The 25,060-nt window shown below is 41.0% G+C and overlaps 1 protein-coding gene across 4 annotated transcripts in view; it reads left to right on the top strand.

The window, feature by feature from the left end:
* kank4 (KN motif and ankyrin repeat domains 4) overlaps nucleotides 1–24,798 on the top strand; it is an 84,339-nt gene extending 59,541 nt beyond the window's left edge. For all 4 annotated transcript variants that reach the window (XM_067596393.1, XM_067596392.1, XM_067596394.1 and 1 more), the window contains exons 2-10: nucleotides 1,661–1,734; nucleotides 2,337–5,870; nucleotides 9,428–9,521; nucleotides 13,239–13,502; nucleotides 15,426–15,510; nucleotides 17,443–17,662; nucleotides 17,760–17,902; nucleotides 18,595–18,795; nucleotides 21,322–24,798. In XM_067596393.1, the coding sequence (XP_067452494.1) occupies nucleotides 1,716–1,734; nucleotides 2,337–5,870; nucleotides 9,428–9,521; nucleotides 13,239–13,502; nucleotides 15,426–15,510; nucleotides 17,443–17,662; nucleotides 17,760–17,902; nucleotides 18,595–18,795; nucleotides 21,322–21,441 (4,680 nt within the window). In that variant the 5' untranslated portion in view covers nucleotides 1,661–1,715 and the 3' untranslated portion in view covers nucleotides 21,442–24,798. The remainder of the gene's footprint in view (nucleotides 1–1,660; nucleotides 1,735–2,336; nucleotides 5,871–9,427; nucleotides 9,522–13,238; nucleotides 13,503–15,425; nucleotides 15,511–17,442; nucleotides 17,663–17,759; nucleotides 17,903–18,594; nucleotides 18,796–21,321) is intronic.
* The last annotated feature ends 262 nt before the right edge of the window (nucleotides 24,799–25,060 follow it).

The following is a 25,060-nucleotide window of genomic DNA, read 5'->3' as shown; positions in this document are numbered from 1 at the left end:
ATATATTCCCATTCGTTCTACAGACATTAAAGCAGTCATTTCAAGTGGGAAAACTGCCTCTTAAGAGATGATGTTGAGGTATTCCCTCAAGACCTGCATCCCCTCTATGTAAAAATAGTATCAAAAGAAGAATTGAAATGACAGACGACAGAGGAAACACCATTAAAGCAAAATGGCTTGCAATATTATAGCGATATGCATTTTAGTGTTGCATCAGTTATAACATCTGCAGTAACTTCAGGAAAAAAAACCTCAGGGTATAATAAAATACAATACATGAATGACTGGCATTAAAAAAACAGTCCATCTTTAGTATCTGTTCCAATAGATGTGCTGCATACTGTGGTAGACCACCTGCTAAAAATAATGAAAATGCTAATTTACACCTAGGAAATTACCTCACATGTTGTAGTTTGATCTCCAGCACTTATTAAACTAGTGCCTCAGGCACTCTCACGTTATGTCTCCTACATAGCAGATATTTTCTCCAGTGACACAAATTTGCATGGAAATTGCGTGAATAATGTGTGCCTATTTGCTAAGCAGTCCTAGAGTTGATATTTGGCTGAAAAGGCTTGAGTGTTCATTTAATATGGATTTAAACTGTGCAGCTCACTCAAGGCTGGGAGAAATGCCTGGGTTTTATTATTAGTATTAGATATTTTATTAGGAAGCTTTACATAAGCCCTTAAAAGTTTTGACTTCCCTTGCTGTATTGTTTTCCATCTCACTTACGTCTACTTTGTGGTGAGCTCATTGTAAATAAAAAAGGGCAAGTAGCTCTGGTTTCACGGCCTTTCCAACTGGCACAAATATTACAAAGTGGCACTAAATGGAACGTGTTCCCTTTTATGGGTCTGTCCAGAGTTGTGCTGACTTTAAATAGCTTCTAAAGGTCTGATTCAGTAAGGAAAATGGAAATTAATTTAATGGTATAACCTAGTCTTCAGTAGAGTAGCTGAGACTGCACAATAGTAAACTTTGTATACCTTTTAATTACATTTCAGGTCTGAGCTGCATATGAGCCTAATTATTGAAATGCCCTTCCTCGCCTCAGTATAAACATCTGGACTGTTAACACTGCTGCTGTGCTGTATAGAAAACAATTCTAAGGCAACCATTTGTCATTAAAATAAGTGCTGTGTTTTATTGTGCCATTAAAAGAGTACTGCATGCACATTAGACATCATGTTTGGGTTTACCTTTATGCTGTTGGAAATTTCTTAGACTACATTTGACATAAGTCAACATATTTTCCACATTGTTTCTCTAGCCTGTAGCCTAACCAGGGCTTAGGTATATGGTCTTACATAACCAACAGAATATCTTATCTTCGAGAGGCAAATATTTGTCCTCTGCTTGTATGGAGTCAGGGATAATTTTGTCTGACTTCAGTTGCCATAGCTACTGAATAATTAGAAATATTTATTCAATCTTAGAGAACAAGTAACTTCAAGAAAGGAAACTTTTTCTGTTTCAAACTGCACATTTCGCAACATCATCTTTTGGTATTACGGATCTGTCATGTAGACATTGCAGATTTTTGCTAAATGTGAATGCTACCATTCTTATTGTCTTATAAAATTCAGTTCTGTTCAGACAATAATGACTGACAATATTACAGTTTCTCATACAGTTCTCTCTTTTCTGTTTTATCTAGGCTGCTAGCTCCAACTGTAGCAAACACAAGTCCATGACTGAGAACTCTGCCTCCCATGATGGACAAGAAAAGTGGTGAGGGTCACTCAGCCTGCATTTACACATACAATGATCTTATCTTTAACTTAACTGTGTGCAACAGATCAGATTTTTCAAACTTTTCTACAGCTGTATAAACAGAACATAGACATGCAGAATCAGATTTCTGTTTGTTATATAATAAAATATGTGACATAAAGGGTTATACATTTGACTTCATGTTCTCATATGTTGCCACAAGCAACCAAAGGTTTATTTTCCTTCAGGTGATAACTGCCCCTGTCTCATACTGCATTCTTAAGTTGACACAGCATGGGCAGCATTTTGCATGCTGATTAGTTTGTTTTGGCGCAATCACGACATGATAATTACTTCCCAGTAGGTGATATAGTTTTACATAATGAAGCACCATGTGTGCAGCACAGTACAGCTTGTCTGTACAAGTGGGTGAAAAGGAATAATAATGCTGATGATCACCTATGATTTGGTTCATGTTCATTTCTATCAAGCAATAGCACATGTGAATCAATTTTATTTGTATAATTTCAGCTATAATTATTATTGATGTTATTTGTTTTAATAGTTGAAGGAGAAGGAGCATTGATTGACTGATTAATTTTGATATTAATTCATAACAGCCAACGGCTTTCAGACCAAGGCCAGTGAGGGCGGTGTTCAGAGGAAGCAGCTGCCCTACTCAGTGGAGACTCCCTATGGCTTCCACCTGGACCTGGACTTCCTGAAGTATGTTGATGATATCGAAAAAGGCAACACCATTAAAAGAGTCCACATCCAGCGCAGGGTCAAGGGTCCACCCAAATTCAGCACTCTACCCAGAAATTTCAGCCTACCAGGGAATGGAGCCAGGCCTGCTCCTAAGGAAAAGGATACTACATGGTCTGGGACATCCACCTTGGGGCCCAAGCCTAAATCACGGGTAACAGAGGTCCAACAGATTTTTGATTTTAGAGCAGGTGAAGGAGGGACTTCCAGCCAGAGCAGCAGGGGGACAACCAGTCAGGGCTATGTTTCAGCTAAGCCCAGAGATGAAGGTACAGGGGCTCGGGGTGCGGATGAGAAATCTGTGGGAATTCAAAGTCGACCAAACCTGCTTCGAGCATCCAGCATGCCCATCACTCTACAACAGCGAAAAGGTTCTGATTCAAGCAGTCCAGACCGTATTGTGGGAACACCAGAGAATGGCTCAACAGAGAACATCTTCCGTGCTTCACCGGACATAACAGAAAGACGGTGTCTTCCCCAGGATCGGGCAGGGCTTCACCAGCAGATCACAGTGGCACTTAAGCGGGTCAGAGAGCTGGAAGAGCAGGTCAAAACCATCCCAGAACTAAAGGCTCAGATCTGCTCACTGAGGGAGGAGAGGGAGAAGCTACTGCTTCAGCTCCAAGCTCAGGCCAAGGCGCAGGTTTCCACATCATCCTCTACAATATCCCAAAGGCCTGATGCTGGGACACACACTCAGCCACAAGGACACAGACCTCCAGAAGGATTTAACTTGGCTCTGATAACTCAAACCTCTGGAGGTTTAGAAGCTTCAGAGTTTGTGCCAGCAAAGCCAGTAACAGGGAAAGACAAACAAGTTGTCACAGAGAAAAGTAAAGTGTTACAAAAAGAGAGGGAGATAAGTCAGGAATCTGTTAAGAGTTCTTCAGCATATGGAGAAATGGGTGGGTTGCCACAGCAAGAAGTGAAGAGACAGCCATCAGAAAAATCTGACAAACAAAAAGAGACAATAGAGAGTCCACTGGAACATGCAGATCAAAAGCTATCACAGGACATTGCAGGACAGGAATTAACAACACTTAGGGTGGCTGTGAAAGATGTAGAGAATATCAGTATTCAAGATGGTAATGGCGCAAAAGGAGGTGAACTTGAGGACTCAGGTAGTGCCCAGGATTTACATGAGAAGCTGATGATACTGGAGGCAAAACTTACTCAGGCCAGCCTAGATCTAGAGAAAACTAATGCTCTTTTGAAAGTACAAATGGAGGAGAACAAAATGAAGGAGGATAAAATACTACAACTGAGTGAGGGAATGAGAGTGGAGGTGTGTACAACAGAGGCACATAGCAGGCCAAGAAGAGAGAGTATTGATACAGGGACAGTGACAGAAAAAGTAGATTTTGCCAACCAAGAGACTGAGACAGAATCGCCAAATACAGTAGATCAGGGAACAGACACAGAGAGAATCTGTGTTGAAGTGTGTGTGCCCAAACCAAGGACTGGAAGTATAGATCAAGGAACAGAGACTAAAAAAGTTGAAATTCATGACCAGGTGACAGAGATGGAGGTAGAAGTTACTGCTGTAAGCCCACCAAGACCCAGAGCCAACAGCATGGAACGGGGCACAGTAACTGAGAGAGTTGTCACTCAGGATCAGATGACTGAGACGCCAGTGGCTGAAAGGGTGAACCAGGTCACGGAAACAGAGGGAGAGACAACGACAGACCATCCGCTGAGACCGAGGGCCAGCAGTGTAGACAGAGGGACAGAGACAGAGAGGGTGGACACAGTGGACAGGGTGACAGAGACAGAGGTAGCACAGAGGACAGACCAGCAGACTGAGACAGAGATAGACAGACGACAGCACAACAATCCAGCCAGAAATGCAGAAGCAGAGGGTCAAGGGAGAGAAAGTGCAGGCAGTCAGAGAGTAGATGTTGAAACAATGGTCAGTGAAAGAGAGGAAGGGAGGAAAGTAAATGAAAGAATTCAAAGAGATGGTGAAAGTGTGGTCATGAAAGTTGTTATAGAGAGTTGTGTTGAAGTTAAAGAAAGTGCAGTTGAACAAACTGTAGTTTCAGACATTGTAAGCCAGATTGAAGGGAGTACCAGTCCACTTGCTGTGACAGGAGAAAATGCAGAATCTAGGACTGAAGTAAGCGCTGCACAGAATGAATCAGAAACAAAAGAAATCATACCCTTGCAGAGTGGATTAACAGAAATTGTTGAAACGCAACAGGTTGCACTTGAGACCGTAGAAAAGAAGCAAATATCAGAAGGTGAGATTGTGTGTGCAAAAATCAAAGAAACTGTGGTCACTGACACTGTTGTTGTAGTAGCAGCAGCGGAGAATGCAGCTGTGAAGACAACAGCCCCTGTAAGACCTCAGAGAGGCCAGAAGCCCTCGTCAGACCAGGCACAGCAGCCACCAACTCAACTTCAGGCTGCTCCTGTGCGTCCTCACAGGGGATCCATTGACACTCAAGCTCAGCAGTCCGAGCCTGAGATAAAAAAACAGCCCCAGCCACAGGTACAGGGCCAACCTCAGCTCGAGGCTCAGTCCCCAGCACAGGTCTCTGAACCACAGGTAGAACCGCAATCCCCATCTCCATCTCAGGTTGAGGACAGCACCCTAGCAAAGAGGCCTCCAGGGGGGTCAAGTGAAAAACAATCCCAATCACCTCAGGCTGAGACTCAGGGCCCAGCCCCATGCTCCAGAGAAGTCCAAACCCCGCCCAAATCAATTCAAGCCCAGTCTCAGTCTCAAACCTCTTCAACTCGGCGGAACTCAAAGGAGCTTAAAGCACTACAGAGGGGATCTAGCACATCACAACCTTCTAGTCGTGGACCAGGAGAAGCCCAGACCCGTCCAACTCGTCAGGGGTCGAGTGAGGTCCAACCTCAGTCTCGTAAAGGTTCCAGTGAAACTCAACCCCCTCACAAAGATGCCAGCGACACACAATCACTGCGCAGAGGCTCCAGTGAAACAGCCCAGCGTCGTGGTTCAGGTGAAACCCAGGCCTCACGTCGGGACACGGGCGAGGCCCAGCCTCCACGCAGAGGCTCCAGTGAGTCACCAAACTCGCCTGCAGCTTTGGGCCAAGTTGTAACCAGGTTAACAGGGCTTCTGGGGGAGCAGTGGGCACAGCTGGGGAGCAGCTCTGGAGCTCAACAGACGGCCAGCCCGCAGGAGAGCCCCAGCACACAGAAACAGACGGCAGGGAAAAGAGCAGAGGCAGGGAAAGGAGCATCAGCCAAGCCTGCAGGGAAAGCGATCCCTGCAGCTACAACAGGGAAACCAGCAGGGAAGCCTGGTCCTTCCAAAATGAGCTCTATTCAGAGTCAATTGGTCAGCTCCCTCAGTGTCCTGTCTGCCTTCTACTCACCAGCCCAGAAAGCTGCTGCTGCCAGCAAACAGCAAGAACAAGGTAAGCCTGTGGTTCAGTCGGTTCAGTTAGTAACCCATTGTTTATACTGTATACACATCTATGCATCTGTCTGTCAAATAACTGTCTTCTCACCTGTGATAGACACAATAAGCTGAATCAGTTCCACTCTCATATTCATTTAAATTATCCTTTCACAAAGCATAATGTTGTGATAATCATGCCACTCAATTACAACACGTCCCTTCTGTTCTCTATGAAGATATCTCATGTTTACTGTGCACATGTTCAACTCAGTTGCCTTGTGTATTCATTTCAATTCTTACTTCTCTTCTTTGAACAAGAAGCCCTACAGGAGCAGCCAAACATTGCCAGAATGTTTTGACAGCGTTTGACATGTTTTTGGTGAAACTTGAGTAGTGTTTTGTAGTAGTTCAGGTGGAGTGCTTAGCCCTGCAAACCAGCGCTCTTCGCTTTTAAAATCAAACCGACAACAAAGTGGTTTATTTAAACCTGTTCTTAGTGATGCTTTCCTTCCTACACAGCCTGAAACCACACTGGCCCTTTTCTATTATTTAGAAATAGAAATATCCCTGTTCCACTGATATGCTGTCGAATCATCTCTTGGTGCCTCTACCAATATTACTTCGTCAACACAAGGACTACTGTGTACATGACTCATTAGATATGCAGTACTGGGGTAGGTTTGAGAATGACGGGTATTGATTATCTTCTTTTTACTTCCTTTGACTTGGCTTGACTACTGTACTGATTGATTGTTTGTTAAGACATAATATAAAATAATACAAAACACACTGCCACTGTCATTGGCTATGACTAGATATCATTTTGACTGCAGTTTAACAAGAATAAAGTCAGGAAGATTTAATCTCCCTCTTGTATGAAATTTAATACCTTTTAGTCTTCTAGGTACTTTTTTATCTGATATTTTGCCAGTAGTCTAGTCTAGCAGTGATATGGACTTTGTGATTTAATGTCACATCTTCCCACTAATACTCTCCCATTATTTTCAGAGGTCTACCTGCCAGAGAAATGTCTACCTTGCCTGGTTTATTTTCTTTTTTGGATTTCAGTCAATTTACTCTGCTGCATCTTCCTCTGACACATCACTAATATTGCAGAGGCCAAGCCAGAACTGAGCAGGCCCCTCATCTCTACTTCATTATTTATTTTAGATCACTCAGCTCAACCTGCTTTCTTTAGTTTATCATATACAATATATATCTACAAGCGTAAGCCCTCTTTTATATTTATACACGGTTGGCCTATTTTGAATTACAGTAACATCAGTGTAACAGAGATAAAGAAAAATAATGGTATTAATCTTTAAAAACCTTAAAATCAGTCATGATATAATGCTTTTAGTCATCTGTGGTGGCAGCACATTTGAATGTCTACATGCAGTACACATATAGACATCTACTGTGTTTCATATCACATGGGTTATGTGGGGTAGATGGACAAACAGTCCCTCATAACTAAGATAAAGTAACCATTGGCTTTCATATGGTGGAAAAAGACATATAACTAAGCACTGTTGACACATACACCTACAGGAGAGTGCACACGTATGCGCACGAGCACTTACTTACAGTACACAGTTGAATGGATACTCAAGCACAGACCCTCACAGACACACACATCAAACAGGCGATGCCTTTCTTCCCTCCCTTGATGTCTCACTGTTCTGTTCATGTCCCAGGAGCCGGAGTAAAGAATCACTCTGCTACCCTATCACACATATATTTTATGTTCAGAGGTCATTTTAAGTTCAGTGTGGAAGCACAGTATGCAAGAGTGCTTTTAAGTGTTTTTGTGTGTGCTCCTAGATATATACACATTTTCATAAGATTGCCACTTTTTCTTTGTGGTTTCTGTCTACATCTTTGATTTCTCAGATTTTTTTTTTTTACCTCAAATTACATCAGTGTTTCACTTCCACATCTATTGGAAACAGAAACCAGTCATCTCACTCATCCCAGTCATCATTGGATGATTTAAACTTCTCAGAGTGTCTCTGACAAAGTGGGGGAAGGTTAAATCGTGCATTGTTTTATGTATTAAAAGTTAGCAAAAGGATGTATTAATATGCCAAATATCTTCTACACTTCCTTTCTCTCTGCTGCTATCTCCTCGATATAAAAGCATTATTCTTAGATGGTGGTCGCTTGGATCTTTTTAGCTGGTGGTTTTTGGCCCAAAGCCACATCCTTATGTCCTTGCATAAAACATTACAGAGCCTCTGCACCATGTCTGCTGTCAGGCACCACTAAGACAATCATACTGGGCTTAGAGCCAAGGGGAGTCAGCAAAGGAGCCCATGCAGAATCAATTATAGGGTAGTTACATACATAAGTCAGCCTGTCAAGGTTGTATGTTGTCAATAAGGCTTATAATCTTGACCTGTGTATATCGCCCTGGAAATACTTTAGGTGGTCTTGAACTAGCCCAAATAACTGGTATACGAAGTTGATTTGATACAGCTGATTTACTTGAACATGTCCTTTAGAGTCCGTCTCATAGCAAATCCATTGTTAGTGTAATTGTCATCAAATAATACTTGAGTGATCCTTAAATACTTTATGCCCTCACATTAACTAATGTTTGTCAGGCACTCCTGTTTGGAATAGCAATTTCCCTTGACAATGCAGTACTGCTCAGTAACATTTGATTTGTTATTGTCTTTGTATTGAGTATACAGATGGGGGCTGAGTTTCCTCTCTTTCTGCCAACTCAGGGATTCCACAGTATTTGATGAGCTGCACGTTCTTTTAATTGCATCCAGAGGTTCTTCAATATACCTTACAGACTCAAAGTCTTTTCTCAGAGACACACAGACATTCACACACTCAGAGACATAAACACATACAGAAATAAGCACAGGATGTGTATACAGTATATACTTGCACAAGGAAATGCAGCCAACATGTGCAAACCATTAATGTCTGTCTCACAATATCCCATATCAGTGTCATGTATTGCTTTTACTTTGACGCTCGGAGGGACTTATAGTTGAATTTTCAGAAATAGCAGCAACAATGGCTGTACCTTTGTAGGTGCAGGTATGTTATTTAGAGGCTTCTCAATAACAGAGCTTGTCACAGTAACATTTAAAGGTGTTCAGTTGAGTTTAGACGTGCATACCATAGGCCATATCACATGACTCCTATCATTTTCATCCTCATCAAATAAGAAAGCAACCACTCATGCCTCCATTTTCTTCTCCTCCTTATTTTCTTCATTGAACTATGACACATGTACAACAAGTTCAAGTATGGTAGAAATAATTGTGTCTGCATTCATGCATCAAGCAATGGTTTAGTCTCTGGTATTCAACATTGGTTTCTTTTAACCATGAAGACAACTTATCTATAACCTCAATCAAGTAGTTTAAGTTTCCTAAACATAACTATACCTTTACATTTCTTATATGCTCATATGAGACACTGGCAAACAACCTGTATTTTCTATTTACACTCACAAATTCCACAGAAGCCTAATGAATATTTTCCTTCTTTCTTTTTGTTGTTCTTCTCCCTCTCTCTCTCATTCTTGCTCTCTGTTCTTCTCTTCACCAGGTCTCAAGTCTATTATGAAGAAAAATGGTGCTGCTGACAAGCAGGGGAACAAGGGAGCCAAGAAAAACCTGAAGTTTGTTGGGGTGAATGGAGGGTAAATCTTCTTTTTAATCGGTGTCCAATCTCTGTGTGATTAATATGTTTATGTGGGCTGCAGTTTGTTTTTGTGCATTTTTATGTGTGTGTCTGCCTGTGTACTGTTGCTTTTCATCTCTACGGGATAATTAACCCTTATACATCCACCAGGGACATTATTGCAGAGTGAATGCAATATTGTATTTCATTCTGATTCCATTTCATTTCATTTTTCAAAAACCGGGATGACATATCTTCACCTTTCAGAGTTGTCAGATTTAATGTGTTTTACATTCTGCAAAGTGGCTTCAGTTGGATGAGCCAGTTAGCCAGAAAACTATGTAAAATGACTCCAGGTAATCCTTGAAAAGGTATTATGAGAAATGATACTTAGATATATGATTCTCCTGTAGAAAGTGCACAAGAGCAAGAGATGCGAAGAAAATAGTTTAACAGAATCATCATGATGGGAATCCATCCATCCAATCAAGTTCATTTTCTCTTTGTGTTGAATGTTCGAGATTAATTGTTTGCATTTTCCTTAGGTATAGATGGAGCAATTTATCAGTTTTCATCAATAGAACAGTATTCTCCTATTCTCCTCTATATAGTCTCTAGTCTATATACATCCCTGCAAGTCAAAAGCCAAGGCTTCAGCCAGCTCTGAACGCTTCATTTGCACTGTTGCCCCTACTTCCTCCTCATGATGACATCAGACTGTTCATGCATGCCCACAAATGACCTTCCATTCTGTAGGCTTTGTTGCTAAGGTTGCATATTTCAGATCATATTCAGGCTCAAACATGTACAGATGAATTTGAGAAGTTTCCATTTTGTGTAAAGAACGAGAAAAAGAAGTGAAATCGTACCACCACTGTTCACATAGCCTCTGGAGCTGCAGGAGGTCTGCCAAGGGGCAGCTTCCAGAAGCTGACAAATCAGAGCCGAGTGGGCTCATTGGGAGGGGGGCCTTAAAATGAGGGGCTGCATAAAGAGCCAGTATAAGATAAATACATGAGTGAGTTTTTTGAAATGTAAATCATGCAAAGATATTCCAGTAGAGCCCCAGAATATAAGTATAGACTTAGAAATGTGCAGTATACATCCCCTTTTAAGAAAAATGATGACGATCACATGTTTTCAGGCTACACCATTATTATGGTCAATTCATATCACAAGTTATATTAATTCAAGATACAAATGAACTGTCCATTTGTTAATGATGCAGCATTCACTCTAAATTATTTGTCACTTAGCTGAGTGTGACAGCCTCCTCACTGTTCATCTGAGTTTGAATGCAGTCACTGTGAACTAAGTCCAGCTGTGTCTCACACATCTGCTTCATGCTGTTTCTCAATTGAGACTCATTTGGAGACACACTGCCCTGTATTTGACCTCACTGCTGCTACTGCGAGTGTGAAAGTTTGTGTACAGTAATGTGTATTGTAAATTATGTGATGTGTGTGCATTTTTTTGTCAGTAATGATGATGATACCTCAGTGCTTTGGGCAAGTGTGCTTATGTCAGCGTTTGCTGATGCTGGATGCAATGTGTAACATTATGTGTGTGTGTGTGTGTGTGTGTGTGTGTGTGTGTGTGTGTGTGTGTGTGTGTGTGTGTGTGTGTGTGTGTGTGTGTACATGAAAGCTGATGAATTTTAAGTAAGCAGATGGAGGTGGTTGGAAGAACAAAGGTGTGTCCCTAGGCCGGAAGATTATTCTTTCTGGCTAATCTGATGCTATAGTAGTTAGCTGCCTGGTGCTACAGTGTTAACACAAAGCACCTGTATACACACAAATACATATTACTTATAATTTTTTTAACTTGTGAGGAGGATTGTTTGGACAGACTTCAATTCCCTTGACATGTACGCTAACCTTAACCATAATTGCTACATGGCTAACCATAACTCTTAGCTAAGCTAACCTAAGCTAAATCTAACTTTAACCAAAAACCAACTCTAACCTTAAAATAACAATTGGTTAAACTTGTTTTTTCCCCAGATGGGAGGAAGTCCCCTCAATGTGATTGTGTTGACTACCTTTTGTCCTCACAGTGTGCAGACGCAGACACATTTGTAGATGAAAAACATACACAGATACACACATATGCATAGTAATTACCCATTTGTGCACAACATGGGCTTAACAGTGATCCACCTCTCTGTCAAAGCTATGGCACCTAAGAAGTGTGTAAGCTTACTGGTTCTTTCACGTTAAATGAAGGAAAGTTTCATCTTAAATTTTATTTGTACAGTACATTCAATCCCATTTTGTATGATATCCCCTAAATTGGCAGTGATAATTAATTCATCTCAAGAAAAACCAAATGCATAGCAACTAAGTTTATTAATTTAATGGAATTGTAAAATATACTAAATTTGGCTTTTCTAGATCCGTTAACACATCTAATCATACATTTGTTTCTTATCTTCCCTAATATTCCTTATCACTTGTATGAGACTGCTCTGTCTAAAGTGCCTGAGTGGCATCACCTTCTGCATATTAAGGAAATTGCTGCCATTAGGAGATTTATTTTATTCTTGCATTCTGGTTCTTACATTCCTGAGCTTTAGTGTTTTATGACCTGCTCGCCTTTGCTATGTTTTTTCAGAGCGGTGGATGAGATCCATTCCTCCCTCCCTGTTTTAAAATGACCTACAAACATACCCTAACAGCCATTCTCCAGAACAAATAAGGAATTATCAGTGCAAGGATCAGCTTCTTTATAAATGTACGATGAGTACGTTTTATACAATAGGCATACCTTGAATAGGTTAAGTAAGATTATCCACATCGAGTTTGTGTCTTGTGAGTTTTGCTTTTCTGGACAATGAATATGTATCCTTTTCTGTCCAGCTGATTGATTGTGAAAAAGAAAAGTGAGCAGATTTTTTTCTTTTTTTTTTATAGAATGAGACAAACAATACTTTCTCTGACTATCTTTACACTTCTGTCCACCGCAGGAAGTGCACTGCTGTTTGTATTTCTTTTCTTTGGATGATCTAACCTATCTTTGCTCTCCCTTGAGCTCCTCTGGAATCCAGGGAATGTTGTGGCCCCAGAGTGGTATCTTGTGGTGCATGTATGTGTGTGTGTGTGTGCCTACAAAGAAGCATGAATCATTTGAAATTCAAAATAAGTCTTTATCTGATCATTGGCGTCAAGGAGGTTGATGATCAGAGGTCAATGATCATGATACAACCCAATGATCACACCCACACACACACACACAACATCAGCAGCCTCCACACCTCTAAATATATCGTTATCCTTCTCTACCGAACAAGGCTGCGTTTTGTTCAAGGTCACATGTGTGAGCGTGCAAACATACCTATGGATTTTTATGTGTATGTTTAACTGTTTGAAGGATGTTATGGATATGTGGGCCAAGGCTGTATTAGAGTTGAAGAGGGGAACGACCTGTTAGTATGTATCTAGCCTTGGCCCATGTTGACTTTACTGCTTTAGTAGTATTAGTCTTAGCTGCGTGGGTGTTTCATTGATGTGGGTGCCTGTGTGTATGTCTAAATTCTGTACACATGCTTACTTTTTGGGAAGAAACATGAGCAAAATCCTACAGAATAATTTAAAAATGGATTTCTTGCCTTTTTGTATGTCACCTTAAATCATTAAACACAGTCTAGAGTATGCTAGAGGGTTATTTTAGATGGAATAATCTGGATATTTTGGTGTTTTTTTCTCTCAAAATTGTGCACACGTCTGTCACCTTCCAGCTATGAGACCACATCCAGCGAGGAGTCCAGTGGAGATGAGAAGTCCAAGGTGGAAGCAGAGGAGGAAGACAGCTCAGAGCCAGAGGAGGAGAAGAAGAAGGAGCCCCAGCCGGAAGAAAAGCCTGAGGAGGTAGCAGACACCCAGGGGAAGGATGCAGAGGTCTTACTCGAGGGAGGAGGTGCAGCGGCTGCGGAGAAAGAGAGCGAAAGAGGCCTATTGGATCCAGAGACCAGCCAAGAATTGCTGGAAGAACAGGCTGAAGGGTGAGACAGACAACAGTGAAACAGGGGGCCTTTAAAGCTTGAATCAGTGCTCAAGGTTAATTAAACCAAAGCTACCATGGCAACAATGCGTCTCGCTATATTACCAGTATTACCAATTAACATACTTCTTAACATGGTGACTTTTCCCATGGAGATGCGCAACGTGTGATGTCATTGAGGCACAATTGAGTTCTTTGTTTGTGTCCAGCTGCAGCCCGCATACTTTGTCTGAGACAGGTGCTGACTGACGCTTAAATATAGTCCTCAAACACACACACACACACACACACACACACACACACACAAAAAGACACAAAGTATGATACGCAGGATTTGTCGGTTGGTGTTTGTACACACATCATTCAAAGATGGCCCCTCCTCCCCAGCTTGACCAGAGCGAGCTGAGAGGAGAGGGAGAGAGAGAGAGAGAGTGAAAGAGAAAGAGAGAGCAGCGGTAGTCGAGCGAGCTGGAGAGTGAATGAAGAGAGCAAGCGTTGCTGGTGAGAACAAAGCAATGAATCAGATAAATAAAACGTTATTTTCTGATTGTTTCATGGCGGTTGTGTTCTAAAGCACAAATAAACACGCTTGCACCTCCGTACAACCCCGCAGGAAAGTGCAGCATTGCCGGACTTTGTGTGAATGCAGAGCTTCATCCTGTCTGCTGTACCCTCTCTGCTCTGCGTGTGTGTAGCTCAGCCCCACCCTCTGTCAAGCAGACACACATACCTGCAGCTCTTTATACATCCATGCCAGAGAGACAGAGAGCAGAGCGGAGTAGAGGAGAGAGACGGAGACAGCGATGTAACGTGGTTGCTACACCATGAGTACCGACCTCACACCCTGTGTGCCGTTATTGGCTGGGGGCTACACACCCACTACCCAAAGGTTGATGCCCAGAAATGTCCCGAACACAGCAAAATAATACAGGCAGAGGGCAGGGTCTCTGCAGATAAATACACACACTTCTAGTGGGTCATAAGTGATGATTGAGAGGGATTGTTTATGTATGAGTCTATACATTGTTTTTTTTTATAGGTTTTTTAGGAAAATCCTGCATAGTATACCATTTAAAGTAAGTCTCACACAAGCACACACATACACATAACTTGCTCCAACACACTTCAGTATAAGCAGCTTTCACTTTAATAGAAGTCTCAGGTGGTCATGCAGACACACATACATACACTTCTTTCCTTTAAGTGCCAGGGACCTGGGACAAAAAGCAAATAACCGGCAGTGTTGTCCTACATGTCAGTGACTGATCTCAGGTATGTGGACAGGGCTGAGAGCCAAGGGGCCAGACAGTAGATGGGGCCCCTGGGAGAAGGCAGGATTTATATTAAGTCATCACTCAGCATCTGTCTGATCATTTGTATGTGTGTGTGCTTGTGCATGTATGTGTGTGTTATTGCTTGAGTGCAGTACACAGCGAGAGTGTGACCCAGGCAGGCTATTTGCAGCCTGAGATGTACAGTATGACTATGCATGATTGATGATCAGTAGGAGCACTTTGTTGCTATTATTGGGCAGTGAATCAGTGTAAACTGTTACCATCGAGGTTTGCATGTGCTATCAATGTGTCAGACTGTTGACTGATGTGTGTGTGAGCCGTGGAAGTCCACAAGACATCTTTGATCTTTTGTTCTAATCCCAGACAGAATTTACACAGGAACCAATGTAGCTGTCTCTTGGCCATATGCTATACAGACTTGATGGTATTTCCACATTAAACCCGAAAAAAGTAAAGAAAACAATGGGAAGAACAGATGGGGACTGTTTTGGGTTGAATTTGGAGGTTTTGTCACTGCGAGATATACCTGCTCTGCTTGAAAGTTCTTGAGACAAGGAATATTACAGAAACATATCCAGAATAGATCAAAAAACACACTTCTTACTTTGTCTTCTGTTCTTTGTTATTAGGGAGAAAGTTGACAAGGGGTTTATAGATGCTTGCCTCTATGTAAAGGACCGCATGGAAGAGGTTTCATCCCCAGATAAAGAAATGGTAAGGATATCTTTTTACCATTTTGATTCTATAAAGCTGTGGTTGATGAATCTCTGTACTTCAAACTGATTTGACTGCAAAATGAATGACTTACACATGTTATAAACTACAGACTTTTGTTATACGTGTATCTTTGTCTAATGCTGGAAAAATGATGCCCTCCTCCTTTTCCAAATTTAGTTGCTGAGACAGTGATAAAAATGATTTTTGTTCTGGGAAAATGCTTCAGATTCTTTGTGGATGTTCTTTTAGAGCTTATGACTTCAATAAGAAGAATAATGTGGAGTAATGTGGCTTACTGACAGACCGTTTGACTGAGTGCATTAACTTCTGTGTGGACACCTCTGTTCTGGTCAAAATTGTCTGCTGTTTTCCCAACAACAAGCCCTGAGTTACCATGGACATCAAAGCACTCCTGAGTGAGAAGAAGAGGGTGTTCAGGTCAGGGGACAGGGAGGCAGGAAAGAGGGTCCAACAGAAACAGCTGTCAGTGAATATCAGAGAAGGAAAGGAGGCCTATAGGAGGAAGCTGGAACAGAGGCTGCAGCAGAACGACACCAGGGAGGTGTCAAGAGGCATGAGGACCATCACTGGTTACAAGCTCAGCAGTCAGACGGTTGATGGGAACATTGACAGAACTGACGAGCTGAACTGTCTCTTCAACAGATCTCCACAGGGGGCTGTCCTTTCCCCTTTTCACTTTACCCTTTACCTCGGACTTAAGGTAGTTCTAGGAAGTTCTCCAATGACTCTGCAGTTTTTGGATGCATCAGAAGGGAGGATGTGTCAGAGTACCAGAGGGTGGTGGACAGTTTTGTGGACTGGTAGGAGCTGAACCACCTGCAGCTCAACATCAGCAAAACAAAGGAGCTGGTGGTAGACTTCAGGAGATCCAAGACTCCTGCTATTCATCTTTCCATGGTGGAGATGATACAGGAGTACAAATACCTGGGTGTACATTTAGACAGCAAGCTGGACTGGACCAGAAACTCTGCGGCTTTCTACAGGAAACGCTAGAGTCAGCTCTGTTTCCTGCAGAGGCTCCGGTCCTTCAATGGCTGTGGCACCATGCTGTGGATGTTTTATGAGTCTGTGGTGGCCAGTGCCATTTTCTACTCTTTGATCTGCTGGGGCAGAGGCCTGAGGGTGGCCGACACAAACAGACTCAGCAAATTGATTGAGAAGAGAGAGACTTCTGCCGGCCGAGCAACTAACTTCCAATTAGCCCTCTGCTAACTCGAATTGGTATAAAATAATTAAATCATTCTGCTCCTCTAGACTTTCCAAATGTTATCGGACTGAATGGCTTACAGCTGTAACAGTAGCGACAGAGTAGGCTATGGTGGAGCCTATGACATGAGCATGTGTCAACAGTGTTTTTGTAATTACTCTCACTGCCAAAAGGGGGAGACAAAAGTTCCACACTCCAGCTTCCAACATCAGTACTCTGCTGATAACATACTGTTAATTTACTGGTGACCCACATTACACTTTTCATTAAGTTTACCTTTGCACATCACAGTTGATTTACTGTTAAATTACTGTTAATCTACTTTTGTCCATACTGTGATTCTGCCTCACACATTACTTGCACATTTGCATTTGTATATTTTTTCTATTTACTTACTTTGTATTTATTATTATTATTACTATTTTATTTAATAGTAGTTTTTACCTTTTTACTTTACTATACTTCCTCTTTCCTAACTGCACGTTGAACTTTTCAGCAATTGTAACAAAGCAATTTCCCTGCAGGGATAAATACAGTTTTTCTTATTCTGATTTCTGATTCTGATTCTTACAGTGCTGTTCCTCAGGCTGAAAATACAAGCTGCTCAATGGTCCAAACTGTATAAATGATGTTCAGGAAACAATAAAAATGCTTTTATATTTTCTTTTATACCTTTTTCTCTCCTCTTCCTCTCTCCTCAGCGTCAGGTTTTGGTGGTGCTTTATCAGGAGTGGTTCAAGATCTCCAGTCAGAAAGACTCACAGGCAGATACTGTCACATTATACCTGCGGCAAGTGGGTTTGACCACACCCACTCTCCTGCCATATGTAGTTAACTTGACAGATGGCAATGGGAATATGGCCCTCCACTACAGTGTGTCACACTCCAACTTTCCAGTGGTCAAACTGCTGCTGGATACTGGTAAGATGCAAACACACACATTGCAAGTTATTTGCTTGGTAAAGAGATCTAATCCTGTATAAAAACTCTCTTATTCCCTGTGTGTGTGTATGTTCAGGTCTATGTGAAACGGATAATGTGAACAAGGCTGGCTATACCCCAGTGATGCTGGCTGCACTGACAGCTGCTGAGAGCTCTGATGATCTGGAAGTGGCGCAACAACTGTTGAAGCTGGGTGATGTCAACGCACGCTCCAGACAGGTAATATATGTATGGTAGAACCTATTAATGGGTTCCCCAGTAAAGTCATGGAATTGACTTACTATGAAAGGATCTGCTGAATTGTATGAGGTGTTATTGCTGTAAATGAAGTTATATTTCAGGCATAGTGCTTATGGGAATTAAATAAATCCTCTGGAGAAATCAGGGGATGTTTCTTATAAATAGGTCACATTGCAGAGATACAGCATAACGTCAGCTGTTTTTCCCGACAACAGAGCATCTTTAATGGAAACTAAACAAATTTGTTAAAAGGGAGGGAATAGCATTTTAGACTACAGAAGAACAATGAGGTCATAGGAACCTGTAAATGTGCTGTATACACATTTTTGAATTCATGAACACAGTGTAAGAAGTTTATCTTCATGCAGATGCTTTTAAGAATTAACTTTGAGACTTCGTCTGTTGCAGGTTTAACCTGTAATCAGACATTGAGTCACCAGCAGTCTATCTCCAGATACAGAGATTTAATTAAACCTTAATTATTTTCCCCATCTGACTTTGTCACTTTTGCTCACACCTCCTCCTGTTCTTCTTCCTCCATCCCTCTTTTTTCTCCCTCTGTGCTGCATCCCGACCCTGCATCGCTCTTTATTATATCTCCTTGTCTCTCCCTCATACCTGCCCCCTCACTGTTTAATTGTAATTCTCTCTATTTCTCACTCTTTTTCTAGACGGGCCAGACGGCACTCATGCTTGCGGTGAGCCATGGGCGCGTTGCCATGGTGAAGCTGCTGCTGAGCTGCAACGCAGATGTAAATGCCCAGGACTGTGAGGGCTCCACCGCTCTGATGTGTGCCAGTGAACACGGACACACTAACATCGTTTGTCTGCTGCTGGAGACGGGACGCTGTGACACAAGCCTCACAGACAAGGTATACTGTTATACTATAATGTTTAAATTCATCTACTTGAATTTTGGTGTCACCTCTCATCCAAGATGTTGAAGAAGGTATGAAAGTGAGGTGTCATATCCCTTTGACCCGGTGATGTTCTGTCCACTTTTACATTTAAGACCTCTTTAACACCATGTTCAAACTGTTCATGCTGTCTTTCTTAACAGCTTTTTTCTTTAAACTTCTCCTGTAACTGGATGTAAATTAAGGCATCATCTTGTTTCACCACAAATCTATACACTGCTAACCACACTTCACTGCATAAACTGTGCTGCTCCACTGATGCACTGATGATCCTATGGGTTAACTGATGCCTGAGTGTTGTGCCAGGCTTTAAATATGTCTGAATGATGTGTAAATAACAGGCTCAACCCAGACCAAATATGCTCAGTCACAGACATGTGTTTACATATTTCAAAAATGGTGCTTTCTGTTGGAAAATAAACAACTACGCTATCGGGTCACCTGTGTCCCATAAAGTAGCTTATCTATATATTACATAGAGGAAGTGACATGGAAGACATTAGATCAGTACTGGGGGGGATGCTCAAGGCTGAAGCTGGAGATTTCCTGTCTGTGCTGTCTCTGGTTAAATTCAGACTGCTATGACTCTTCTATAAGGGTTTGTTTTTTTACTTAGATGCCAGGAATCACTGCTTCATTTCAGCTGTTAATGATTTGCTGTTTGTGCTATATGAATGACCAATATGACTCCTAGTTCCCAGCTCACACATATTGTATGTCTCTAGATATTATGGTGCCTCTGTGGCCAACATGAGGTACCCACTAAGGGAATAGCCATACAGTATCTGGATCCTGGCCCCTGCATAAGGGGTGTTTGTTAGACACTGTTTTCCCTCAGTGGCTAAATATGGTCACCGTGGTTGTTGCCTCACCCAAACATAGAAGGCCTTACTGGGTGGTTTACCGTATTCCACTTTGCAGTCTGAGGTGCCCAGTTGGGGAATGCAATGTCACAACTGGGGCCTTGATCTGCACTTATCTTGTAAACCATGGTGTAAACACAGTTGTAACACTGCTGCTGCTGTTCCTGTAGCATTTCATAAGACCCTTGCATACCCACACCTGCATCCACCTATGGGCTTTGAGTCTAAGTTTGTTTTCATCACTCCCCATTCAACACCACCTGTCTCCTGCTTCTAGCACTTCTATAACATTACAGCAAAACTCCCACCTGCCCAGTCCATGGGATGGGACCTCAGAAGGCACCTCACCTCCAATGTTTCCTAAGAGTTAGCCGAAATCTTGAAATACATCCAATACAACAGTCCAGTAGATGGTTTATTTTGGATTTGACTGTGCCTTGTGGATGACTGAGATGTGTCTATACAGATATTCTCAAATCGAAATCAATCATGTGTCTCTGGTTGACAGTTGCTTTGTGATTTCATGACAACACATGAGCACACACTATAATTAGTGATACTGTAATAGGGGACAAACATTTCAAAACTTAGAAAATGAGGAACTGCAGCAATTCTGGCAGGCAATTTTGAATTATATGCAAGCAGCACCAACCTGTCAGCAAAGTATAAATCAGAACAATCACACTGTTTTTTGACCTCTGTCGTCAATCAAAAGAATGGGAAACACAGAGACGCATTGCAAGAATGATGAAGGAAGCTGCAAACAGTGTTATAGTACATTGCCAGTTCAGTCAGCCAGGAAAATTTACAGCTCTGTGTCTTAATTGATGTCTCAGTGTCAGCACACAGCCAGACTTAAACTATAAAGGGATGGTTGCAGAGGTTTGCTCAGAAGAATGATACCCACAAGGACACAAATACAGATTTAGCTTTCTGTGTCTTGACAAGTTTGACAGTTGTCAAAACAGAGAATATATATATACACGCTGTGTGTGTGTGTGCAGAAAAAAAGTGCTAAAGGTGACAAGCCACAGTGACCCTGATAAGGTATTCATATTTGAATAGATGTGGGGTTGATAAGTAACACACTGTGTCAATATTAGTGAGAATTTCATACTTTCAACTTGGTGTTGCTGCAGTATTTGTGGCGTTGCCTGTAAGAAACGGGGTTTAGAATAATTTTATATTAATGTCACAAGAAGTGATATCACTGTTTTCTTACTGATGTTTTATATCTTGTACTGTAAGCTGGAACATTTTAACAGCATGATGCAAAGAAGCTTATTAATGGATATTATTATAGTCATTGTTGCATATTTTGATGTTAAATTTGGGAAGCAAATAATTAGATCATTTTTACAGAAGCGTGACGAATCATAATCTCAACTGGCATATTGTATTTCAAAAATGATAAAAAGACCATGACTAATTATTTCCAGCTCTTCCAATGATGTTTACAGCAAAGTAGTATTGCCTGAATCAGGGCAGGAGCAGCATTTACGCATGCCACAGAAAAAAAGCCTTAAACCAACACAACACTGCCACTGTCAGGATAAGAATGTTCACTGCACTGTCTTTGATATGCAACTGTGACATTTTCTCTCTGTTTTTCCTTCAGAATGGACAGACAGCCCAGTCGGTGGCAGAGGGAGCCTCCCACCAAGACATAGTTGACCTTCTGAAGGCCCACACTGAGGCCCCAACCTCAGAGCCCCCTTCTACCACGGACCTCCACTGAGCCAGGCCGATGCACTCCAAATCCCTCCAGCTCACCCACCCCAACCTCTGTTTCCAAGACCCTCTTTGCTCAATAACACAGAGGGAAAAACTGAACTAAAGACATTGTGACACCATACAGGACGTTCTCTGTATGAGAGCGCATATGTTCTGTTTACCCTGGAACTTGGGGAGCTCACGTACAAACCTCTGAGACTGGAGCGTCCGACATTTGTACGCTCACATATTTCTTCCACATCTCTGCCAACATGCCCCCTGGGTGTTTATGGATATGCTGCATCAACCACCCAAGTGGACAGAAAACAAAAGGGGGCTGGTTCGCATTGATTAAAAGGCATTGCCATAGTGACAAGGCCGATTGACAGGATATTGCTCGGAGAACGGGATGAGAATATGAAGCAAGACGGAGTAGCAAGCGGATGGAGAGATACTCTGATGAACTGCTGCTAATTATCATCAATCTAGCTCTTCAAGCAAAATACTCAGCACATGATCTACCTTTTAAATATTATACAAATATGACATAAACAATGACATTATTTTTATCTTTTATTTTATGACATTGACATCATTCTTTTCATATTTGGACATAAGCCATTATTAAGAACATAGTATATGTAGAATGTTATTCTAATAGATTATAATCATATACAAACACAGAATCTGTATTTTCTACTGCACTTTTTTTAATTGTGTTTGTGTAAATAGTCCCCTCTAATATCAGTGTCCAGAAGAAACTATATATCTCTAAAAGTGTGAATTATAAAGCAAAATAATAGAGTATAACCTCTGGTCAATTTTCGCATTACCCAGTGGATATATGACATCATTCAATGTATTGTTTTTGTCATAGTAATCATGTTTTTTCACATATGGGGAAAGGGTGATCGTCATCTGTGAATTTCAGCTGAAAAACAAATGCTTCAGTTGGAGATTAAATGTTTAAAGAAATGATTTTTATAACCAGAATATAACCAGATTATAGAAAGACTAAAGTCTTCTACCAGGAAGATTGTACCGTACAGAAGATGCTGCATGACAATACACAGTTACTCCCCCTGCTGGTTGTCATATAGTACTAAACCACAGTATGTTGTAATACTGTCTGTTCTCATGATTAACATCTCTCTTTCTGTCTCTGTCTCTGTCCCTCAGTTCAAATATAATGTATGTCTTGTTCGCCTGCTTATTTCAAATCAAATCATGTATGCAACTGCTACAAAATGCACAATGAATGTCAGGCTGGCTGTGATACATTCCAAGAAAAAAAATGTAGCAAGTATAACTATACCGACATGGATCATGCGACTAACAGAGACATAGACTGTCCGTGGATATGGCAGACATAGGAATGAGTCTGGATGTTTTTTACCGTGTGTGACAAAAGACATTTAATCTCTTAGAAAACCCTGAATACAAAGATCTAATTTGCCTGTCTTAAATTACTAACAATAGTTCATTCTGTTTCTGCCTCCAGGCATTCATATTTCAAGGCAAACTGACAAGATGTTAAACCTGAAAAGTAATATGGGGTTTTAATGGCATGCAGTCCGAGATGAAGCAATATCAATGGAATACTACCTTGTCAGTAAGAAACTGGGTAGGTTGGTTGGCTTTGTGTCAAGCCTTAAATCAAATGGCCTTCCTACATTTTAGAGGTGAGACGTTTTCCATAGAGTGTGTTTTTTTTCTCTTGTTTACCATAAACCTACACCCATATTCCTAAAGTATCTTCAAGCAGGAGTACTGGTTTAATAAGATGTTTACAACTTAACAGTTCCTCTTCAGTGACCGCTGCAAAATTCCCCCAAATGTATAGCAAATCAGGAAGTTACTGGTTTCCAGGAAACTGGTATATGGAGATAATCTCCACCCTCATTTGGAGTGGGATTGTTACAGATGAAGCAAAGCTTTTCATGAGGTAAAGAAGATTTGCTAGGGTCACTTAAGGTGGAATTTAAAGGGAAATACCACTCAGTTTAACAACTGCCATATCTGTGGTCTATGAAGATCCAGTCTGCACTTAAAGTCAGAAAATAATTCACTTTCTATGTAGGCAAGACTCCAGACAACCAGTCGATCTTCTGAGATTGTCAGAATTTGTTTCATACAAAATCTATACAGCAGCAGCTCCTATTAGTGCTTTCGGGAAGCTGGATTCCAAATGTATTGGTTTGCTTCAATCATGATAAATTAGTGTTTCATGCCTTTGTAGTGCTGTCTTTCTGAGATGCAGTGTGATCTGACCACTAATCTTGCACCAGTACTCTCTCATTCCCAGACGCTTTATAAATATGGGTGCAAATATGGAACCATGTAGACTGATATGAAGATAGACTTATTATATATAAAGTATCTTATTTATATATAAAGTTCTATTTACAGTGGCTACAGCACCATAAATAATTTCCAACAGTGGGTTTGTAATCAGTTCATCTTTATTTGTTTGAGTTGCAAAGTAGCGCAGATGTCCTCGACAATGAGGCTGCATTTACAGTACACAGGATTAGAAAATCTGTCTTTTAACTCTTCTCAGCAGATCTGATCATTTGTGGTTGTCTGTATATTAAGGGGCAAAAATTTGAGTGTGTAGCTTCCCGTATTTCAGACAGTAAAAGGATGATCAGATCTGTACTGTGATAAGTATGTCGTATATCTGGTCTTCCGTGCCTGTGTATTAAGTCTTTATGGAAATCGCATCCATATGTTTAATCCAGTGTGACCCAGATGTAATAAGGTTTCATAACTGGCTGAGCACCAAAGACCTGAAATCAAATCTGTTTCACATGGGGTTAAATATATATTTTATCTGTTCCAGTAAATCCCGCCAAATATGTGTACATACAGTATTGTGAAAAGTATATAACAAGTATTGTCTGACAGTTTGCTCTAAAAATGATATTAAGTATTTATTCCAAATGCTATATTTTTACCATATATAGTATACTTATGTATGCATGGACAAATATTCCAGTGATTATGTTGGAGGTGAGGTTTGGGGATCCAGCAGTGGATGATTGGAAATGACGTTGAGTGTTCCCTGATGATGTGATTATTGGGTGGTATAGTACATGTGTGATCTGACAAGGTTGTGGACTGTGTCATGTGCCCTTTAATGCTACCTTTGACATTTGTGGGGGAAAATATGAAGCAGATTCGACACTTGCTTAACCTCTAAGGGCAACATCTCCCTTGTTTGAAACCCCCCGTCTGAAAATCGGAGTCTTATGTATATGACAGAGTCAAATGTAAAAACCTGTACTTCTCTGTAATATTCCTTGTACAACGGGCTTGTATGTTACAAACCAGAGAACTACTTCTAAATAAACAAATAAATAAAGATTTAAAACTCCTTAAATGCCTATTTCATGTTGTCCTCTTTCATTTCCAAAAGAAAATATCAGCTTCAAACATATGATGTTAGTGTCAGTTTTTCAGCTTTGCCCTCTCAGAAATAATTAATGAAACATTAGTGAGAAATTGTCATTTTAGAAAGTGTTTGATCCAATGCTTCGTACAATCTAACATTCATTTTAATGAAAAAAAAAAAAAAGCAGAATAATATATATATGTATTAATTGGCAGGTAATACATAGAAGGTGACTAAAGACTACTACTAA

Source organism: Thunnus thynnus, chromosome 8 (assembly GCF_963924715.1).
Source record: "Thunnus thynnus chromosome 8, fThuThy2.1, whole genome shotgun sequence".
Classification (NCBI taxonomy): Eukaryota; Metazoa; Chordata; class Actinopteri; order Scombriformes; family Scombridae; genus Thunnus; species Thunnus thynnus.
This window is presented reverse-complemented; position numbering and strand designations above follow the sequence as displayed.